Here is a 17,404-nt window from a genome sequence, read left to right on the forward strand (position 1 = left end):
TCGTAATGAGGCCCAATATGTCCACATGTGTATGCTGCCTTTTGCCCTGCACATTTACACTCTGCCAGGCAGTTGTGGAAAATATAGCTGCGTGAATCTGGCTACGCCTGAGTGCAAACGTACCAGGAAAGGATCAGCATGAGCTCCAATACATTCAATCAAAACATGCTAGCCTTTCGAATTCTACACCTACTGCACATAACTAGGAGTTTTGGGAATTAGTTCTGAGGGGCAGATAATGTCAATATTTATATTGTATGAGAGTCTGGAGTCCCCTGACCTTCCCCACTAAATATTAGGAGGAACTTGCAGATTCAGGTATGTCCTCCATTCCTTGAGCTAAAGGTATGAACTGAAAATAGTGCCCTGAACTGAAGTATGTTGGTAGAACTCTATGTTGCTTAGACTTAGAGATAAAACAAGTATCTTTCACAGTGGGCCCTCCAGGACATTATGGAGAGGTAATGGGGGCGAACACTTGCTTCTGGACACTTTGATATTAAATTATCCCCATGTAAGATATTTAGAAAGTATTCAGCCTTGCTGTGCTAAATTGCTAGATATCAAATTATGCATAGGTATTTTGCCACTTACACAATTTACTTTTAAATGGAAGGAGGGGAATCTAGAGAGGTGTGCAATTCTCCTCTAAGAAGGTGATTTAACACACTTCCTCTTGTTCTGCCCTTTATATGCCACCATTAGGAGACCCTGGCTTAAGGCCTGCGTGGGGAATCTTAGGTCTATAAATGAAGGATTATTTACCTGCAAGGTGTTAACCTATACTTATGTTGTGTTTGCTTAAATTAATTTCCAGGGAAGTACTTGGTTGTGTAGTAAAAGTCACTTTACACACATGTCCTAATTGCAACCATCTTTTATTTGTAGCTTACAATAAATGTATCCTCTCCCCTTAGTAGAACTGTCTTTTTTGACTTTAGATCGTGTTGCGTTATGAGTTGCTGATTTTACCTTTTTTGATGATACGAGCTTTAGATAGACAGATAGTTCCTTTTGAGAATGTTGTCATTATATTTTTCATAGAATATATTTGTACTTTCATGATACTGCTAATGAGATTTTTCTTTCAAGGATTGTGGCCCAGTTCATTTTTGGACTGAATATTAAATTTACTAAAGTGTGTATGTGTTGGATTGTTAAATCATGTACTGTGATTCTATTCTATTGTATATTGTTAGGTTACATGAACTGTGGATGAAATAAACCTATTTATATTTTATATGATTCGAGTGGAACAATGTTGGCACATCAGCAATGATTTCTTGGTTCCACATCCATGAATCCGGAGCCATAGCTATCTTGTTCACACTGATCTATGCTGCCTCTGTGCCATGCAGAGATATATCTTTAATACAATATGATCGGTTTGTCTATAAGGAGGTGTCCTTCAGGCACATGCATTTAAAATGACATACCTCGTGTCTTTTTTATTCCAATGATCTCTGCCAACCCATTCAGTCGTAAAGTCCACTTTCGATGAAGGTTTTTCTTGCCACTGGTTCATATTGTCTTGACTCGCCTCCCTGGAGATATGAGGACAATTGGAAATATTAGGTATCGCATTGTGCTCCAGTGATGGACAGGGGAAATGTTCCTGAATAAACATGATTAAACCGTTTTTTACCTTTGTATTTTGAGGACAGGGATTGTCTTTGTGAACCATTTCCCCTTGGACCATGGAAATGCTGGCACTCTATCATGAAATATCAACTCCAGTATGCAAGCAACAGAATTGCTCACAAGTAATGTCAGGTTTGTCCAACCATTTGTCTTAAACATTACCTTGTTACTTGGTGCTGATGTTTTGTGAAAACAAGCGTGCCTCAACATCACTGAACTGTGGATGCCAACAGTCTACCTGAACCACAACCCAACACAAATATGGTTTGTTATTCTTAAAGGAGGCACCTCACATCAATGGCAAAAGCCTCAGAAATTATTCTCCCCATCACTCAATAAGTGATGCTAATGTGCTTAGCTCCTTACATATATTACAACCTATCATTCAAACAAGAAAATATAAGAAGGTACAGACAGCATGAGTCCAGCGGGGGCATCTCAAGATAGTGAATCCATATCTGCATCCAACAAAAATCTTCCATCCCACCACCCTGGTGGATCTATTCAGATAACCATGGTTATACACTCTCTTCATTGGTCTATCAATATCATCCATGCCTTCAATGAAGTCTATCTCCCTAGCCAGCTAATGACCACTCAAAGAAAGCACAACTGTCTCAAAATACTGAGATATCCCCCCACCAGCATGTGTGAGATTTCCAAAAATGTCCATCATCATCAAAGGCATCAACAACAGGAAAGGCTAATATGTTTTCTTTAAATTCTAGAAAACATAATAAACAACTTGACCAATTTTCAGAGAAAACATCAGACAATAACAAAACGAAAATATTAATTAGGCTATAAATAAAGAACAAAACAAAATGCACTATCCTATTTTGCAAGAATATATTAAATAAAGTAAATTGGCTTCAAAGTTCATTCATTATAGACCTCTGTGAAATTTCCAGACAACTTTATGATTCTGCTTCTTTTGCTAAATAATGGGTAAAATATTCCCCTATCTTATTTTGCACCTTAGTTTACATTATTGCTTGGATTCCTGAAATTGCTGCTCAGGATTCTTCCTCGGTCTCTTGGGAAAAGAGGATTAGATCATCAGCATATAGGCCAAATTTGGTATAAAAAGAGTCAGAATAAATGCCCTACAGCCTTTCTTCCTGCTTCCATGTTTGGGCCAATAGCTCAATAAAAATAGCAAAGGACAAGAGAGAGATATGGGGTATACCCGCCTCATTCGCCTACTGAAGGAAAACGTTTTTGTAAGATGTTTAATAAATATAATACTGCCTTTGCACTTACAGTGCATTAATAATGGTGACATAATCAAATGGGTTTCCTAGGCTAAGTATTCTGAGTGCTTTCCTCCTATGAACTCCAGTGTCTATCATCAGTATTGGAGAGTTAGTAAAATGAAAACACTGTATTCTCTTAACACATCCTTGTTGTTGCATGCCTTTGCAATTTGACCTTTACATGAGGGATAGGTGTATGCAAAAATTATATCTTCATGATATTTACTCCATTCCAAATATTAGGAATCGCTCCTGTATCCCCCAATATATTTAAACCAAGTCTTCAACAAAGTTGCAAATTCATCAATACAAATGTAACAAAACTCTCCTGGCACTCCATCTGGCACTGTTTGTAAGCCTGAAACAGCATCCTGCCTCAAACAGGGTCTCCTACTTCTTTAACCATCATTTCTATTGCATTTCTTTCAATTCATGTTTCTGCATCTTTGGCTAAACACGTTATAAGACACCTCCATATATTTGCAAGGTTTTTGGTTTGATTATCATGTGTGTTGATTGCTTTTAACATGTTTGAAATGATTCATCCCGCCATGTACTAGGATCTGGACTTTTCTTCTCCTTTCAATTATTCAGGCTACTAAGGGCATGATTTACAGAAGGTTTTGTGTTGTGCGAAGAGATTACCTACTTTGTGCATTACTGTGGGAATGGCCAGCACAAGGAAAGGAATAGGGGGCAGAACATGCATACTCCCCAAAATTAAAAAAAAAAAGGATGAACGAGGAATAACATGGGCCTTTTGAAGGACGCACCACACAAACTACAAACACACCTAATCAAGTGCAAAGACAAATCCATTAATAGAATTCATCACGTAATTGGCGTGAGTCCAAAGGAGGATGCAAATCTTACGTTCTTACCCCCACAAGATACACAATGTAGTATAAAAGGGCATCAAGCACGCAATGCAACCCTATTCAAATTAGCACTACCATGATGTCAGACCCAGCTATAGTGGCAGTGATCATACATCATGGAAGGAGGAAAAGGATGATGAGGAGACCAGTATTTTCCATCCGCGCACAATGCTATTTGGGATGCCAGACGAGGAGGTGTATGCAAGGTACAGATTCCCTCCACATGTCATCCTTGACCTGGCCGGGGAGTGGGAGAATGACCGTGTATCACCAACCAATTGCTCCCATGCACTGACATCCCTGGAGAAGGTGCTCACAGCCCTACATTTTCTAGCAACAGACTCATTCCAGTGCACCACTACCATTGTCAGTGGCATATCACAGCCCACGCAATCACGGTGCATACACCAGGTATTGCACTGCATATTAGCGTGTGCGCGCAGGCACATATACATGGCACACACACATCAGGCATGGCAGAGAATGTCCCAGGACTTGTATGTCATTGCACACTTTCAATAGGTACTGGGAGCCATCGACTCTACCCATGTAGTGCTACGCCACCACCCCCTGAGATTGCGAGCACATCTTCTACAACAAGAAACTTTGGCATTCCATCAATGCACAGGTGATCTGTGATTCCAAGTGAAACATCATGCATGCACGTGAAAGCCAATTACCCAGGAAGCACACATGATAGCTACATTTACCGCTATTCTCCACTATACATCAAGAACCTTTGGCAACACCTAGCTCATCGGTGAGTATCAACTATCACGCACAAGCGATCAATACCACGACACACAGAAACACATGGAAACACAAAATGACAACCAATGTACACAATAACCTTTTCCACCTTTGCAGGGGACATTGCCTACCCACTCTCACGATTCATGCTCACACCCTTCAGGAATCCAGCCACCCCAGGTGAGGTAATGTATAATGCCGCACAGATAGCCACTAGGGGCATAGTGGAGCGCATGTTCGGGGTACTAAAGTCACGCTTTAACTCCATTCACTACTCAGGTGGTTAATTGCTGTATGACCCATTAGTATGACAGATCATCATGGCATGCTGTGTCCTCCACAATATTGCCACCCATCGTGGCATAGCAGTGGAGCTGCAGGATGGACAATGCCCTCATCCACAAGCTACACCCATCCCCTTGGCAGGTCAAAAGGCACAGGGACAAGAGACACACAATCAGGTTATACAAAACATACTTCACCTGAATTGCTGCCCATGTGGAGCGCACACAGTGAAGCCACATCCCTGATGTCCTTCGAAGATGAAATGGGGCCAATCCAGCTTGGCCCTTACCACACCCTATGAATGTGCATCTGTCAGAGACAAACTGTGTGTGCCCTACATCCTTCACATTAAGTGCACAAGCCACTGACAAAGTCATAGCAAGTGGAAACAGTATCCTTGTTGCTGACACAAATTCACACAACACAATCCATCCTGTCACAAGTTCCTCCTGCTCCGCCCCAGAAATCATGCACTCAGACACCCAATAGCACACAGGAGACAAGAAGTAAAAATCCACAGCATATAATGTAAGCACAAACCAACACCTAGGATGACTGCTTTGACTATCCTACTTGTGTCTCACCCTAATATACAGGTGTAGTGGCTACAGCATTATTTGCCAATAATTCAGCTAAGAAAACAATGCCCCATATAAGGAGCGATACAGACAGAGAAAAGTGCAGGTTGCCTTGAAGAAGAATGTCCTCATCACGTGGCAGCTTTTGCTCGTGAGTGCCTGCTCCAGTTGTCCTGAGTCACGGAGCCTGGTACTTCTCTGGAGGTGCCAAACAAACCCAGACTGCCTGAGTTGTGGTGTGCAGGCTTCCGGATCCCTCTGACCTTGCTCAGCAGCAACTGTCTCCCCTTGCAGAAGTCCTCAGAAAAAAAGTTTGACCAGGTAGAACATCTCTGCACCCAATTACACCATACCATGTGCACCCTTGATTGCCATGAAACAAGTGCTTGAAATGACTCACCTGGCTCCCATCTTCAACATGTTCACCTCCAAATCATTGCAGCTGGACCTGCTTACCTTGGACCAACTCACTGAAAAACACCCCACAAAGTCACCATACCCCCACCCACAACATCATCATACCATGTGCACCTCTGATTGTCAAGCAACAAGTGCTTGAAATGACTCTACTGGCTCCCATCTTCACCAGGCTTGCTTAATCGCATTGCCAGCTTGCATAGATATGCAGAGCAAGCATCAGGAACAACTGGACAGTATGGAACAAGAAATGTAGACAGCAATAGGTGGAGTTGCACCCCTTGCCATCTGGGGCGCTGCCCTCAATGCTTTTGAGCATTGCCCTCCAGAGTAAGCTGTGTCCCCCATGCAGAACACTGCTGAGTAATGTGGTTGGTGCACTACATCAGAGGGTGGTGCACAATGGCTGGGTTAGCACCCATGGGCGCCTGGGTCTCTGACTGGGACACCTTTGAGCCATACCTCTTGGCCAGCCCCAGTAGCAGTTTCTTGGGACACCATGCCTTCCACCTGGTCATCAGATGCTGGGCTTGTTGGTCCACATCTGCGCCGGGGACCCAGACTGAGCGTGGAGGATCCTGTCCAGGTCCCGTGACACCAGTCTGTCCCACAGGGAGATCCAATCCATCTACTATGATGTACCCCCGGATGCAGATAAATGTAGGAGACACTCGTACCATCTCTGACTCAGGCTAGTCCAACCTCTGTGGCCATATGTCAAGTTGGCCCAGCCAAAGGACCAGATTGCCCGGGCTGGTCCTCCACCACCACATGGCTGTGTTGGCATGAGGTCATGCCTGCCCATAAGGCCACTGTCCAGGGTCTGGGGCTTAAGCTATCATCTGCAGCCAAGGCCCAGTCTCTCTTCCCTGACTCCCTTAGCCTCAATCCTGCACTCTGCCGCTGGCTGGGCCAAGGCCATCTGGTGTGATAGGCACACAGGAAATAGAGATGAGCACTTACCACCCAGCCTGCATCCCTGCAAGTTTACCCATGGTGGTGCAAGGGTTTACCATGCACACTGTGGTGCAGCAGGAGGATGAAGGAAACTGTCATTGTGGCACCAGAACTGTGTCACCGCCTTTTAGAAAACCATGCCTCAGAGGATGACTCCCAATAGATTGCAGCAAGGTAGCTGCTCTGCTACTGTCTGAAAATGACATTATACAACATTCCACACAAACATGTGGTGCACTATGTGTATTAGAGGTGCCTTCTTATGCCCCCACTCGAGTCCCGAGTCAAGCAGCACTATGCACATCACACAGACTGGCTACCTTTCTATTTTTATTTGACTAACTGGTTTAGCTCCTATTGTATATGTTGTGTATGTGATTCTGTGTATGTGATGTTTATGTATGTAGAGTAATTAAGTTAGATATGTGATTAATGTATTCTTTTCAGTGTTTTTATATTTTATTTTACTATTGCTATATGTACTGCTGATGTAATATTGATGGTTAGGAATTGAAAATAATATCAATTTTGTATCGATGTGAATTTGTTCCATTGGATGTGTTGATTTATTGTTTTAGATTTGCTTTTTCAGATTTTGATATTTTGTTCTCTATAATCTAGAAGACAGGGAATCTGTTTTTTCTGCTTACCTTGTTAGTCAGCCCGTGGCTGTTCAGGCCGTTTCTGGTATATATACCATTTACTAATCCTTGCTAATTTAGGAATCATTACTGGGGGTGCATTGTTGGTTTGGAGCACTTGTTGATTCTGGCCACATGCACATCATATGGCAGATGTTGATACTTTGACCTTAGAAGCAGAAATAGTAGAGGTTACAAGTGGTCCTTCCTTTTTTTGCAAATATAGATTTTCACCTTCCTGATGATAGGTCAATCTCAAGTGAGGGACTTTTGAGATTAAAAAAGAAACTATTTTGAAGTGAACTACATGAGCATACTTTGAAAGAATATTTTAAGGCTTATACTATCCCTTTCGGATTACAGGTTCAAATTAATCCCTGCTTATTTCAGGATGATGCGGATTACAAAATTGCATTCAGCCAGGTGGCAACGAAATGCAGTCGTGACTTGGTAGTCCTGACAGTGATGACAGCACAACAAATAAGCAAGAAAATAGCAAAAGATTTAGAAATTCAAGAGCGAACATTTGTGAATAATGCATTAATTACTGAAGCTAAGAATAAAATTGAAGCAGTAAATAAACATATTGCAGAATTTAAAATGCCAACAATATATTTTAAAAAAACAATAAAAAAGAGATATTTTGCAGTTTTAGAAACGAAACTGTTTACCCATATTTTTGGCAGACGAATTTGTCTTTCTATCAAATTGGAACTCTAATCAAGGGCAAACTTATCCAGCAAGGAGGAAAAAATGGGTTACGTTTTCAAATATCTTGAGCAGCAATTCAGAAGAGGATACAGACAATCATCCTGGCTCCCGTCACAACCTTTGTGGGCAATCTTTTCTAGGTCGTGGCGGTCAACATGGATGCTGGTCCTTCCGACAGGAACCGGTCCCCCAACGGTTGTCAGTCCGAGATTTTCAAACATGCAGAAGAGCGTACCGTTGGGAGAAATAACTTTTCCATTTTCAATTTATCTTTGAACGAATCGACAGAAAATTAAGAATCTGTATTGCGATGTGGCCTTTCACTTGTGCCCACTCAGACCCTGAGTGCCATGCATCTAACTCCTGAGGTCAAACAATTTCGGAATAAGATTCGGCTTAAAACATATTTCTCTGATCATAATATAGATAGTGAACTGGACATTACTGGTTTAGCTCCACATTCTTCATTTACTCCTGTGAATGCAGACATGCCAGTGGAGGTGGTGACTTTTGAAAGGCACCATGCCTCTTTAACCTTTATCTTTCAGACTTGCCAGAGAGTCAGGAGGGGTCCAGGTTGGTGAGTCCTAAAATTGGGAAATAAAGACTCAATTGGATGGACTGCTCAGATGTCATTGTATTGTTCGATTATATCCCCAAAGGGTTCCAACGTTAGTTGAGATCCCTAGAAGTCAGGATGGAATGATTTGCATATAAATCCAGTGAAATCCAACATCTTAAAGTTTAAACTGCCTTTAAAATAAGAGACACATCTATTATATGGCATCTAGATGGCCAAGTAATAGAGGTGGCTCAGCAAGTAATATACTTGGGTTTCAAGTTAAGACATTTCCCGACTGTGGGATCATTAACTTCAGATTTGGATGGGAAATTGATACAACTAAGTGCTCAACTGAGGTTAATCTTACATATTACATAAGTACTGTAAATATTCAATAACCATTATTGAAGTATTACAACGGTAAGGTAATCCCATCACTGATTTACGGCCTGGACATAAATCTGATGTCAAGAGCTATACATTGGGAAAAGCTTGAAGCCAAACTCTGAAAATATGTGTTTGATCTACCACAGTCTTTAAGGGCCTCATTACACGGATGGCGGTGGACCAAGGTGCTATTAGCACCTTGGTCCATGCCGGTAAAATACCGGCTCCACCTTGGTGGAAAGGGGAATTACCGCCCTATTCCAAGGTTGGCGGGGCGGTAATTCCCCTTTCCCCCATTGCCCTTCCCCATTCCCATTTTTGCCCCATAGGGCTCTATGGGAATGGGGAAGGCACTAATTACGGTGCCGCAAATTGCGGTACTGTAATTAGCTCCCTGGTCCCTTTGCGGGTTGGCATTTAATGCCTGCAAAAAGCAGGCGTTAAATTCTCCAACCCGGAAAGCAACCTCGTAGTAAGGCAGTAAGGGTTTACCGGTACCGGTAAAATACCGGTACCGGTAAACCCTTACCGCCTACCGTGTAATGAGGCCCAATAGCAGCCTTGAGATATGAATTGGGTCTCCAGTCCTTGCGGTCACAGATGAATTGGAAAGTATTGTCATTATATAGATGAATACTGGTTCCACTGAAGAACTCCCTTATTAAGAGATAGAGGTACTGTTGAGAGAGAATGCTAATCTGTTCTTAAAGGGCCTAAAATCAAGATCAAGTGTGCTGGAAACTCTCACGGGGTGTGACCTGGGACAAGGGGACGTGATTCTATATCCAATGAATGTGAAAGAAGACTGAAGTTGAACTGGATAAATACGATCTCAGTGATGCGGAGATCGTATATTTTTCAATCATTATCAAGTCTTGATAAACCAAGAGCCTGGTGTCCCATGTACTTGAGGCATGAGAATAAAATTCCTGAGGTTTCGTCTCAACTTACTCCCTATCAGGGTCCTTTTACACACAAGATATAGGGAGTTGTACATAGACAACCTTTGTCAACTGTTTGGAGGTGGAGAGGAATAATCTCTGAAACATATATTGTTAGAGTGTGACAGGAGCTTAAAGTTAAGAGATTGTCCAGATTTGTAGATAGTGATTGGTGGCTGAAAACATCTTCATTGTGGGAAAGAATGGTAGCGGGATATGAAACAATGTTAACAATGGAAGTATGGAAAATTCTGAAAGACTTAAGTTTGATTTTTGTACAGTGATTCAAATGTTTGAAATGGAGGAGTTTTCTGCCAAGTCTGCAAATCTATTTTCATCTATGCCTTTATCATATGCTTGGTGTACCATTTCATCTTTGATATTTTCGCTTCGGCTGCATTGGCTGCCTGTGATTTTTGTTTCTTGTACAGATTAGTTGCTTTATTTAGGCAATTTTCTTTTCCAATATGGCGGCTATTGTGAATTGACCTTGGTCCCTCTTTAGTGTTTAGGGATGACACGTTTATGAGGGTGTGGTTACCATGGGTCTGCCGCGCATAATTTATTTACATGGACATTCCTTTTATGTGGACGATACTGGTATGAGTGGCCTAGGTCTATCAGCTCTACATTGGGCAGCACCAGCAAGTCTGCAAGATTGCAGCGGTTTTCACAAGTATACCAGGTGAAGTTAGCTGGTTGAATCTTTGCTTTATATCTTTTTCAGCCCTGGCCCACGGTGTTATGAATGTTGTGGTTGGATGCAAGCCTTACAGCAGTGTGAGGCGATATATATATCGGGCAGCATGTGAGGCGAAATATATTGGGTACTATTGGTTACTTTCCAGCCCAATTACAACTGCTTTTTGTGATTTTTGTACAGGTTTCTGTTGTTAACTTGACAATGAGGCACACCCTAGATTGACACCTGCTCCAGCCCCTGTAGAAATTGACCACATGAGCACATCCAATGTACACGTGTCGTACGCATACATCTCAGTGTTTAGACCTATAGGAGTTTGGATTGGATAGTCTTCGTTCTCTCAGGCCCACTTGTGTTCCGTGTCTCTTCATTCATTTTTTGTTTCAGTTTTGGTCTGTTCTTGTTTTTAGTAATTAACTGTTCTTTTAGCCCAAGTTTAATTCTTTGCAGGCTTTTGTTTTTAGATTCCTGTGTTCAATTGCTTGGCTAAACTTGTAAACCCTTCGGCTGGCCCACTGGTGGAATTCACTTCACGAGGTGGAGAGGTATTAAGTATGCCTGGGGTTTATTTATAAGGTCGCGTGGTAGGCTTGGGCACATCAGGCTTCTCCAATAAGTGTATAGGCGATGGTGCCACCATGCTGGGGTCTTGAGCTTTACCTCTGACAGGGTGCATGTGACGTAGTCTATGGGTATGTAGCAACCCCCCAGTTTTTCATTTGTTCTCATTTTTCCCATTGGGTGTGCAGAAGTGCTCCCTTCTCATGGTGTACACTCGGTGAATGGCCCCTACAATATTTTTCTACAGGTATCCAAAATGTATGACTGGTGCCTTGCGCTCATTTATAGGCCCCGGAATCGTGTGTGTCTTAGATTCTGTAAATATAAATAATGTTAGTTTTGCAACACTGCAGTACTACTACTGCCAGTTATACAAATTGTGTATGCTCTGTAGGTTCTGTTCAATTATTTTTTCCTCTGATGAAAATGTTTAAAATGATGTGCTAACATTGAAACCAGTCACTGTATATAGACGTAGCCTGAAGACAACAATACCAACTTGATCTAATCCATCTCCAATTGGCTACACTTGTTTAAATGTGATTAAATATTGAATCTGGGATTACTGTTTTGATGTAAACTCACATTCCCTTTCTTACGCTCCTGGAGTTGAAAATGTTTGGCTCTGTGAAGCAGTGTCTTTTTAATTCAAGGGTGTAAGGCCTCTAATTCTCTTAATTCTTGTCACTCCTACTCTCTGATTGAAGTCTTTGGGTGGGCGGCCCTGGTCCGTGTCAACTACAGCCTGCAAGACATATGCACAGTGTGAGAGCATCCCCTTAGTCTGCCTTTGTGCATATATCTTGGAGCTGCAGAGATCCACTATGATTCAATCTGTTATTCTACTGCTCAGATCAGTGGAACATATGTATACAAAATTGACAAACGTCCAGATGCTAGCTGGAAGCAGTGGCCCCCTCTACTTTCGGCTACCAAACTCGGCATTGCATGTGGGCTCTGGCCCTCTGATATGTTTTTATTCTGTTTTGTGGTTCCCCTCAGACCCCTATATGAGCTCTGACCTGTTGCCCCTCATAGAGTTTGTCTGTGAGTTTCCTCAAACAGGAGGATTGTTCATGTTTGCCCACATGCAACTTTTTCACTGTCACTGTCTCCCTGCAGAAGGGTAAACAGTGTGTCGATCAGTGTCGCTCACTCACAGTTCGTTCCTTTGTGTGTGAGCATGCACTATCTCGGAGTCCTTGCTTTTCGCCGAGCCTTACGTTTATACTCCTTTGGCTCCTGACGCTACTCTAGCGTTAGAGTTTCCTAGCATTCGTGTTCCACCCTTGTCGCCATTGTAGGGGTGTGTGTGGTTCATCCGCGATATCTTTCAAATTAGGTTCTATTTTAGAAATTGCTCTCCTGAGACCTGCACTTATTGTCTGCCTTAAAAACAAAGCCTGCACTTCCTATTCCTATTGTGCTAACGTCTAAATCAGTTGGTGTATATAGAAGTAGTCAGAAGACAATACCAACTTGATCTACTCTCCAATTGGCTACATCTTTGGCTAAATGTGATTAAATATTGAATCTGGGATGAGTGTGTTTATGTAAACTCAAATTCTATTTCTTCCTATTTGTTTTGGGCTAACTGGTTTAGCTCCTATTGTATATGTTGTGTATGTGATGACTATGTATGTAGAGTGATTAATTTAGATATGTGATTACTTTATTCTTTTCAGTGTTTTTATGTGTTTTTACTATTGCTGTATGTATTGCTGATGTAATATTGATGGTTATGAATTGGAAAAGAAAAATGTGTATTGATTTGAATTTGTTCCATTTGATGAATTGATTTATTGGTTTAGATTAGCTTTTTCAGGTTTTGGCTATTTTTGATGAACTGAGGCCCCACATTGCTGTGTTGCCTTTGCTGTTTACGGGGGATACTGACTGAAAGGCAAATGCCTTTCATAATCCCACAGATGGCCGCTTGGCCCAATTGGCTCCTCAGCCATATCAATACTGGGAATAGTTTGAGATTGATTAGGCCCCAAGACCTCAAATCATTTGCCTCACCAGATGAAACTGGGGTATCTGAGCACCAGCCATCCTGAGTGGAACGTCAGAGGGAACCAGATATACATGGTTTGCCCCTATCCCCAGATCCGACTAATGATCAGCATGGCAGGACCACTATGAATCTCTACCACAGTACCCTCTGGCTCCACCCAGCCCAGGCATACAGCACCATGTGTTGAGTCCTGTCACTTATGCAACACCTGAGAGTGAATGAGAATTGCTGGCGGTTTGCACGGTATAATAGGATCACACCTCAGCTGCTGTATGCCGGGGTCACCTCCATAGGGCCACAGACTTTGGCTTGGCTCTCCAACTCGGATATCTTGGTCTATGTATCAAGATGGGTTGGGTGGGTAACCGACATAACTGCATACCCCTGCCACCATATGTGGGCTCCATGCCTGTTGGTGCAATGTGGTTGGGGTACATTGAGGACAGTCCATCCCATTTGACTGTCACAGTGGAAGCAGTTGGCTCACTCCCCCATCTGTGCCCTAGTGACTCTGAGAGATGCTGGGACGGTTTCCAGAGAAGGTAATCTCCCACATCCATGTGGACATGTTTAAACTGTAACTAGGGGGTCAATAACACTGTTCAACAGAGTGGGGACCCACCTGCCACCTAGGGCATTCCCAGCCTGTCTGGAGCCAGTTGCAGTGAACCACTGTGTTGGCCAGATGTGTGTAGGTGGCGGTCCTGCAAGGGATCCGCAGTTTGAGGTGACCAAACAGCCCACCATGTAAAATCCCTACCTGTTCACTCGGGCTCAGTGAGTGATGCTGGGGAGTCGGTGTTCTGCACACCACATTTCTGGCACCTGCAGTTGGATGTGGATGCAGCGCTGGGCTCTTCTCTCTAAATGTGCTGTTACTGAGGGAATCCTGGCCAGTTACTTCAACGCCACTTACAGAGATGCTATAATACTGTGGATCAATACATCATTTCTAAGGCCATACTGGGGGGCGGGAGGGAACTCGTCTGGCAGGGTTTGGCCCAGGCCAGTCAGCTGTTGGGCCAGCATGGCACCTCCAGCATTCTCAAGTGTGCGATTTCCCAATCTGCAACAAAAACCTCCTGGGGAGTGGCTGCCTGATGGATGTGGTTGCGAGGGCTTTGCCCCAGGCTGGTCCCATACTGGCAGCGTGGAACACCACAGACAACACGTGGAACAGCCAACTGGCCTGGGGTAGGGGAATGTGCATTGGTGTGTTCAGCCCATCACCACCACCACCAGGTGCATGCTGTGTGCTAGGCTCACCTGACCCCACAAGGTGTGAAACGGGGAGGACAGAAGGTGCAGGAAAGAAGTCACTGCACCAGGTCCATTAATGCAAATGGGAACCCTCTGACAGTCCCAGTTGCATCCCGGGGAGGGCCCTGCACAATTGATGTTGAAGTGACCCTCAGACAGGCACAGCCTCAGGAGGAACCCAGAGCTGCAACCTGAGATTGAAGTGACAATGATCAATGTGTCCCACAAATCACACAAATACATTGCAGCTAGCTGCATTTTTTCATTAACGTGTGAGCCAAGTGATCCACCAACAGGAGTCACAGACAACTGTCATCCATTTAGATGTCAGCCTGAACCTGCCGGCACAGGAGAGGCTGGGTGGAGGCAGCGCCACCCATCCTACCTGTATGGCAAGATCAACCCATGCCCTTTTTAGCATCCCAACTCTGCAGTCCATCAAGACCATTGTGGTACATACTTTACAAATGGGTGCACAGAGCACAGCCTGTTGCCCGCTGTGCCAATGTGACATGTGTTCACAAGGTGATGCTGTCCAGTGCTGGGACAGGCATTTGCGTGCCCTGTGCCAGACCACCAACTCCATCACAAGATACAACAATGGGCAAATGCAAGTTACTACAACATACACATTTGGAGATGGAATCACCACAGCCTCTACCACCAGACTTGCCCTCCAATGAATGCATTGCACATTAAATGATGTGAAGTGTACACATTCCAATCACAGGGCCTCAAAAGAGTTTTGTAACATAAGTGTAAGTCACTTCCCACCCCAAAGTTGGAGTAACTTTCATGCCTGCTGCCTTCCTTGGATGTGCTAGCCTTTTCTAAGGCTCACTCTCTGGATTTTAATCCTGATTCACCCGTACCTGTGATCACCATGGTAGGCACAGGTAATTGACAGGGCACACATCACAATGCATGAATGCAGTCACAGGCGGGTGCAAACTGACCAAATGTAGCCAAAGTCACCAAAAAAAGCAGTGCCACACCACATCGGACTAGATAGACTAGTGCATGCATCCCAGGAGGTTAGTGTTTGCCACCATGTATTTGCGGTACATTCCCCACAGTAATCCAAGTAACAGATGCAGCCATCAAAGGGGAAATCACTAACTCAATGAGCCATTTGCAGTGTTACTATACTGCCCATGTGTTCAAACGTGTATATGGCTCTATCTTTGAGACAACCATATGCCACTGGCAGTATGTACCTGGTAGCTGCACCTGCTGTAGGCTTGCAACGGGGGACACTTGCACCCACCTTGTGCCGATCTTCATGCCCTCGCGGCTGTCTGCATGACAGATGCAACAGAGGGTGAAACCCCCACATTTGGAGTGGTGAACATGTCAACCACATGGTCAGCAGAAGACTAGCCTGTTCCGGGCGTGGTGGTTTAAGGGGAGAGGCTAGGCTCAGACACAACCGAAAGCGGGAGGGGTGACTGCATGCGCCACCACCATTGTGGTGACAGGGGGGGTTTCGTACCCCACAGAGCGTTTGTTCTGAAATGCTGCACATACATGCGCGGTGGAGAACGGTGAATAGCCTGACAGAAAGGTCCACACTGGACCTAACACCACCCAACCCTGTCCACTCTGATCTGACCACCAGTGAGCTGCCAGGATGCTCAGACTTTGCACTGCTTGGAGGGTGGACACACTTATGTAAGGGGGCCCACCCGAGGGCGCATACCCTTGACACAGTGCCAGGGCAGCTGGTAGCCAATTGCTTTAAGCAGCAGCCTCAGTGTGGGGGAGGTATGGCAGAATGGGGAAGGCCATATGAGAGACCCCAGGTAGAGCCAGAGTTGTGGATCAGGGAATGATAGACATGCTGAGTGTGTGTTGTACATGCAGATGGAATGGGTCCCCCCTTGGCAATAACAGGCAGGTAACACCAATGAGTGTGAACACCAAAGAAGACACCAAGATCAGAACACTGGAAAAGACAAACTATTGGCAGAGGGGTTAACACATTGCCGACAGAGTATGTATGCACACAAGACACAGGAGTTCATCTGCCCTGGGTCACGGGCACAAGTCAGGGCATTGGTGGCAGGCATTCACGTTAGGCACACCTACTTTCATGGGACCCGGGGACTCGTGGGCTATCCTTGGATGCAGGGAGAGAAAAGGACACCAAGACACCAAGGGGGTAAGGATTGGAGAGGGAAGGTACAAGTGGGAAGGCTGCTGGGAAAGAGGAGAGATGGCGAGAGAGACTGGGGAGAGAGAAAGGAATAGGCAGCTGGGGAGCAGAGAGAGAGTGATGGAGTGGGGAGCTAGGAGGGGATTAGCTGTGGGGAGATGAGGTGAGAGGAGGTGGCTGGTAGCAAGGGTTAGGGACGAGAGAAGGGGGTAAGAGAAAGTAAGAGACAGAAAGAGAGAGAAATGGAGAGAGAGAGAGAGAGAAAGAGACAGAGAAAGAGAGAGAGAGAGAGAGAGAGAGAGAGAGAGAGAGAGAGAGAGAGAAAGAGAAGAGAGAGTAAGAGAAGGAAGCATGTACAGAGGGGACCTTAGGCCTACTGATGGAAACATTGAGCAGGTTAGAGGTATAGGGGGACAAAATGGAGAGAGCATGAAGAGCTTACAGGGAACAAGTGGACATGAGAAAGGGGCTTTCTCAGCTTCTCTGCCACCAAACCACACAGTCAGCATACCACTACAGACTACCCGGTAAGAGACTCAGGTCCTCGCTCCCCACGGATACAAGGCTGTGGCTCACCCACACAAGAGTCTGTCCATCCCTCATTGATGGACACAATAGATCAGGGACAGTTCCTCTCTCCCCTGCTGTTGCTTCCTCCTCATTTCAAGCCCACAATCAGGAGGAGCTGTAGCCAGGAAGTGGTA

General features: G+C 44.4%; 1 protein-coding gene across 1 annotated transcript in view; it reads right to left on the reverse strand.

Annotated features, from left to right (window-relative positions):
* The window catches only part of LOC138572406 (uncharacterized), a 606,109-nt gene that overhangs the window by 131,523 nt on the left and 457,182 nt on the right, over positions 1–17,404 (reverse strand). The window contains exon 15 of the mRNA XM_069649265.1: positions 1,437–1,544. Coding sequence (XP_069505366.1) covers positions 1,437–1,544 — 108 coding nt within the window. The remainder of the gene's footprint in view (positions 1–1,436; positions 1,545–17,404) is intronic.

Source organism: Ambystoma mexicanum, chromosome 1p (assembly GCF_040938575.1).
Source record: "Ambystoma mexicanum isolate Mex_15411 chromosome 1p, UKY_AmexF1_1, whole genome shotgun sequence".
In the NCBI taxonomy this organism is placed as follows: Eukaryota; Metazoa; Chordata; class Amphibia; order Caudata; family Ambystomatidae; genus Ambystoma; species Ambystoma mexicanum.